At 37.3% G+C, this 6697-nt stretch overlaps 1 protein-coding gene across 1 annotated transcript in view; it reads left to right on the forward strand.

Annotated features, from left to right (window-relative positions):
• The first annotated feature begins 242 nt into the window (after nt 1–242).
• Nucleotides 243–6697, forward strand: part of aga (aspartylglucosaminidase) — a 15585-nt gene continuing 9130 nt past the window's right edge. The window contains exons 1-2 of the mRNA XM_046031150.1: nt 243–560; nt 3930–4083. Coding sequence (XP_045887106.1) covers nt 446–560; nt 3930–4083 — 269 coding nt within the window. The 5' untranslated portion in view covers nt 243–445. The remainder of the gene's footprint in view (nt 561–3929; nt 4084–6697) is intronic.

Below are 6697 nucleotides of genomic sequence, written 5' to 3' on the forward strand. Positions count from 1 at the left end.
TCAAAATATATAAGAATATTAATATAATAATTTACAATATAATTTCTTCCAAATTTCCACAAAGAAAAAGTGTTGTTATATATATATAAAGCTACATACCACAAGTTTACCCCTGCTCAAGAGTATTTGTACCATGGACCATGGGTTGTACACATAGACTGTAGTTGGACTCTGTTGTACTGTACCTTTAATAAAGAACCCGCCCACTGAGCATGTGACACAACCATGGGACACAACAACAAGGAAGTTTAAATGTAACGATTCATTAAACCAAAGTGAAGCGTTTCTCTACATCAAATTGGCTTTGATAAAACATTAGGTGGCAACCTGTCTTGTTTGGCAGTCGACTGAGACACGGCGGCGTGAAAAATAGCAATGAAGTGGAAATAACCTTTGCAATCTTCTGTGTCGTTGTAATGTTCATGCATCGTTTTGTCAGGGCAAAATGTTTAAATCGCTCCTGATTTCTAGTTTAACGTTACTGTTTCCACTTGGACATGCATCACTAACGTTACCACTCGTTATCAATACGTGGCCATTCAAGAATGCAACAGCTGCAGGTAGGTCCTAAGGTTTACTTTGTGTTTACACGGAATTGTTTCAGTCTAGAGTTTAGTCATGTGACATCTTGCAGACAAACAAATAGGCTGTAATGCTTCCCGAAAAAGTAATGGTGGAAGAAGTATTCAGATCCTATAACTTACTTAAGTAAAAGTAGCAATACCACACCAATAACCCAAACACTCTCTACAAATGAAAGCCAAGCATTTAAAAATGAAAAATTATGAATTATTTAAGTTAACGAATAATCAGCAAAATGTACCTAAAGTAGTCTATCAAAAGAACTCATTCTGCAAAATGGTCACTGTCAGTGTTTTACTATTATATATGATCATGGATTAATATTACTATTATTATATTATATTATTATTATATTACTACTGCAATGTATGTTTTAATTTTACTGCTGAAGTTGTTTAAGGTTGTGCTCATTTTAACTAGCTACTTTATAGACTGGTGGGTATTTTAATCTCCAATGTTATTCGTCCTGTGAGAACCATTTTACTGTAAAAAGTCAACTTTACATTTATTTAAGAAGTTGGATGAATATCTCAACCCATAAAGGAACACTTAATCCTTCCGTTTATGAGAAACATTTACTTTCAAAACCACCAAATTTGGAGATGCATGGATTTTAATAGACAGGAAGGGTATGAAAAGTGTAATGTGAATAAAAAGTAACTAATAACTAAAGCTGTCAGTCAAATGTAGTAATGTAAAAAGTTCAGTATTTGCCCCTGAGACGTGGTGGCGGAGCATAACATTACATAAAATAAAAATATTATAACAATAATATAAAGTACCTTAAATTTGTACTCAAGTAAATGCACTTAGTTACATTCCGCCACTGCTAAAAAGAAATATTTGTGCATGTTGGTCATTTGATTTTTCATTGTTTTGAACACCACCATATTGTTTCTGTATGCGTCTGGAATAATTCACTTTGCAGATCAGTTACAGCAAATTAACACAGCCTACTGGACCTTTAACTGTACTGTATATTGTACTTTCCCTTTCAATTTGACAATGAAAACAGTAGTTTGGTGACCAGATTAATTGCCAAGTACCTGTATTGGTGTAACTTAAATGGTATCAAAAGATGATTATTTTTTATGCAGGGAAAATTCTCACAATGCTGGTTACTGAGTCTTCCATTCAAGCAAAACATAAATCGTTCAAACCATTTTATGTGGATATAAAGTACAATTAGGCTTATTTAAGTTTGCAGAGAAAGCATAACAAGGTGAGCGATGACATTTTAAAGAGAAGCAGAGGGCGGATATTAGCCTCTTGCTGACAGTCTGATGTGACTTGTTATTCTAGGATATCATATGCTTTATGTTTGTGACATGAATCTACTTTAAATTCTTAAATAACAACTACAGGTCTAACAGTCCTGTTAGCTTCAGAGCAGCAGTTCTAGTTTTATAAATGAACTTATTAGCATATATTCATAGCCGTGCACACTGTGTCATTAGATGACTCAACCGTTCTCACTGATTCATCATGCAGCAATCTGAGGCAAGACTTGCTGTGGTGGAAAAACAGAAACTAGTCATGAAGTACACTTTATAATTCACTAGGCTTAATTGGAGATAATTTCCCCCCTTTTTCTTAGTATTTATGATCTTTTCTTTGCTTAATAAAAATTTTCATTTAATTCCTGATTAGAATTCTGATTAAATGTTTAAAGCTGAAAAAAGGTAACCGTTTTGATAATCAATATATTGTTTTAGTCATTTATCAATTTAATGTGTCAGCCATTCTCTAGTTCAAGCTTCTCAAATGTGCTTGTCATATGTGATAGTAAATAGAATCTCTTTGAGTTTTGGACAAACAGAGAACATTTTAAGAGATCTGCTGGGCTTTCTGTCATCTTATAGACCAAATCAATTAATAAAAACATTATCTGCAGATTAATTAATAATGAAAATGTTTGTTAGTTGCAGTCCTAAAATGTTTAATTTTAACAGTTATGTATGACTGCAACATTGAACCCAATGACCAATTTTCCATCACCTAAGGAGACAGAGCATGTGTGTGTGTGTATGTCTTGAATGTGTGGTGGAGTATAAACTCTGGTAGTCTCCATAACCAGTATTTTCAGGATTTCCCCCTCACACTATTAAATGCTTTTTTGAGGTATACTTGTGACTCCACTTCAGCTTAAGCGTACAAGTGTGTAAAACCATCAGAGTCGTAGATGTGGATAGGAAATGGGCAGAACCCACTAGGCTTCATAACTGCCATTGCCAGGTCTGCTACCACTCTATTTGATTTCCTTCAGGATGATACATTGGACATGTTCAAATTGAAACTGAAAATATTTCAGTATTGCTTGTGACTTATCTGTCAAGTGACTTTCTGCCAGGTGCACAGCTGAACAAAATGATAGAAATGGTGTTAAAAACATCTCAAGCGACACATCAAACCTGCAGGTGTTTAAAGTTAACTTAAAAATCTCACCATTTGATAGATGGATACCCTTTAATTTATCAGATGTAAATCACCTATTTTCCCTGAGGCGGGTCTGAAAAGGAAAAATGTACCCAGCTATCTGTTCTGTGTGGGAGGATATTTAAAAGTGTAGTCTGTGTGCCACTACTATTGATCCGCCCATGCAGATCTCTTTTCCTTTGGGGGCTTGCAGAAGCAGCTGACAGTAGCAGGCTAATCCCTTCTTCCATTCTGCTGCATTTTCTAAGTGAAAAAGTGTAATGCTTAGTTTGAGATAACAAAACAGAATCATATCCTGAGACAAGAGCACTTACCAAAGATGGTAGATGAACAGAATTTATAGACAAATCATAAATGAGAAGAGGAGGAATTTGTGGTATCCTGCTGATCACAGTGCTACCAGTTGGTATTTTGATCCCCTGTGGACACTTGGGGGTGGGGGGTGCTCTGTTTATTAGGAATCCATCGCACTGGTCATCTTATGCATTATCTGAATCTTTAACTCATCTGCCAAGATGTAAATTAAGCAAATAGATTTAATGAATGTAATTATTTAACCTACATATTTAACACAACTTTGTATCACAATCTCCAAGAAAGCACGGGTGAGTTGGGAGATTATTGTTGTTATTTATAAGAAAAGAAAGGATTACTTTTTTGAACCCAAATTACATACAGATTAATTGCATATTACATATTAATACTCAACCGAAGCAACACCTAATTTGAAAAATGTACCCTCCCACTCCCAAGATAAGGATTAGCTACCAAAATGTTTGGTAGAATGCAACAGCATGGCCAAAAGTCACTGGAATATAATTTGACATGTGGAGGGTGTTATCCTGGGTACGATGTCTGTTTTGTAGTATATATGTGTACTGAATTTTTCACTGTGTTGTTTTATACTGTAGCATGGAGTGTCCTGCAGTCCGGCGGCTCAGTGTTGGATGCAGTGGAGAAGGGCTGTGCCCGCTGTGAAATGGAGCAATGTGATGGCAGTGTAGGCTACGGCGGGAGCCCAGATGAGTTTGGAGAGACCACTCTGGATGCCATGATCATTAATGGGTAAACCATGGACACAAAACGTGCTGTTATTAAAAGTAAAAGTATATTTAATATATTTTCAATGAAGCGGTAAAGATTGTTAACATGGAAAATCTATTTTCAGTTTAGTATTCAGTTTTATTATTGCAAATCTTATGTTTAAGCGCTTTTGGTAAAAGCCTAAATCTCCAGTAATGGCCTCCCTAACGTGAAGCATAATATAAGCAAGAAATATCTCTAAATGAACAGAGACATGTTTGTGACTATTAAATTAGAAGTGACCTACATTTAATTGAAAATGGCCTAGATTTTGACTTCGCTAATTAGGCACCTGCAGCTGTCAACATATTGTGTAACTGACAATTTGTGCTGGTGCTGACTGTGCATCTTTAACATTTACAGCCATAACTGGTTGACCTTTCCAGCCACCCTTTCTTTGATAAAGCACTAATTAACATTCTCATTAGGATCTGAAAGCTTTCCAATTATTAAGTTCTTAAGTACAAACATTTGCACATTCCAAAGTTGCCATGGGAGGTAAATGTCAGCTCATGATGAGAGACAAAAAGCAAGCAGCAAGCGGTTTGTTATTACTCTATGGAATGTTCCTTCTTCAATTTTGCAGGAAAATTGACTTTTTTTGGTTACATAGTCATGAATACATTGTGGTGAGAAGATAGTCTCCCACACACTATCCAATATAGCTGCATAACAAATACAATAGCTATCACTGGCAGACATATTGTACACTTTGACTGAGCACGAGAATCAAAACACATGTACATTTTTAATGCAACCCAATAGCCCTGCAATAAATACTACACTACCCCAAAACAACACCCAAATGAAAAACTTAAAATGTAAAATTTTTGATATCGCATCTGGGAGAATTTGACTCATCTCTATGGCAATTCTTGATGCTATAATTTGTTGTGGTGGATAAATATTAGAAACATCTCTCTATAATGCACTCCATAACCAGAAACATCCGTTTCTTTAACGCTACCACTCACTGCTTCCCCGGTGCCACCACGGCAGACATTTAAAAAAAACTCCAGGACCTAATGCCATCGCTCCCGTCCTCCATCACAAGGGTGATAGTCCATGTGGGAACAAATGACAGCTCTTCAGCAGTCTGAGCTGACAAAATCAGATTTTTACCGTCTTTTTAACTTTTTAAAGCAGTGTGGAAAGTCTGTTTTTATCTCTGGTCCCATTCCCACAGTTGGTCGTGGTGCTGGCCGCTTCAGTAGACTCCTTGGCCTCCACGACTGGCTCCAGTCGTGCAGGGCTCACGGTGTGTGTCATGTGGATAATTTTTAATATTTTCTGGCAAAGAATGTCTCTTTTTAAGACAGACGGACTTCACCCAAACAAACGGGGCTCAGAAATGTTAGCTGCTCACATACAGCATGTGGTGCGGTCCACACATGACTTACGTGAATGACTAATCATGCAGCACACCTGGACACACCACCGGTCACTGAACAGAACTCTGCCTCACTGCCACAAACAACTGTCTCCACCTGCTGGCATGTAAAGCCGTGTCCCAAAGACTTCTATTCCTGTCATCACCACGCATAGACCAGTAAACCGAAATGTGCACATCCCACACAGAAATATTAGTAATCTCTTAAGGATTAGGACAACTGCACCAACTCCAGCACCTAGAACAAACACATTTAAAATGTCTCTCTTCAATGTGAGATCTCTCTCAAGTAAGACTTTTATCTTAAATGATTTTATCTTGTCTGCAAATCTAGATTTTATGTTTTTAACTGAATCCTTGTTGCAAGTGAATGACTATAGCCAGCTAGCTAAACTATATCCGCCTCAATATGATTGTTTTAGTCAACCGACGGTCAGTGGTCGTGGTGGTGGGCTAGTGAGCGTGTATAGGAAAAATTTTAAATATCATCAAGTACGCTGTGATGAATTTAACTCCTTTGAAGTTTTCACTCTTAAAGTTGGAGGGCTGCAACCTATCATATGTTATAATTTATCGCCCCCCAAAACCGCCTGGAGGATTTTTAACAGAACTTCCTGAATTTTTATCTACTCTGGTTTGAAATTATGACAGAATTGTTCTTTGTGGCGATTTTAATATTCATGTTGATGACCCCAACAATGTTAATGCAACTGACTTTTTAAATATGGCCACTTCTTTTAACTTCAAACAACATGTTAAAGGGCAAACACATAACCGTGGTCATACACTGGACTTGGTTTTTACCCTGGGTGTCAGCGTTTCCTCTGTGGAATTGGTGGACATGACCTTATCTGACCACAGATGTATTGTTTTTAGCTGCGATTCGCCTGTTACTCATGCCGCCTCACCAAGCTCCGTGTGTTGTCGCATCTTTAATGAACAAAGTGTTTCAAAGTTTTGCGCATTCTTTCAGAGCCAAAGCCAACACCTGCCTGATTCCAACACCAACAATCTGGTCGATCACTTCAATCATATCTGCTTGTCGTCACTAAATATTACTGCTCCTCTAAAGGTTAGGCCTACGTCTAAAGCTAGTAAGCAACCCTGGATAAATGACAGCATTCGCAGCCTCAAAAGGGAATGCAGGAAAGCAGAGCGCAGATGGAAAAAATCCAGTCTCCAAGTCCATTACCTCAGTCTGAAGGA

Source organism: Micropterus dolomieu, linkage group LG19 (assembly GCF_021292245.1).
Source record: "Micropterus dolomieu isolate WLL.071019.BEF.003 ecotype Adirondacks linkage group LG19, ASM2129224v1, whole genome shotgun sequence".
In the NCBI taxonomy this organism is placed as follows: domain Eukaryota; kingdom Metazoa; phylum Chordata; class Actinopteri; order Centrarchiformes; family Centrarchidae; genus Micropterus; species Micropterus dolomieu.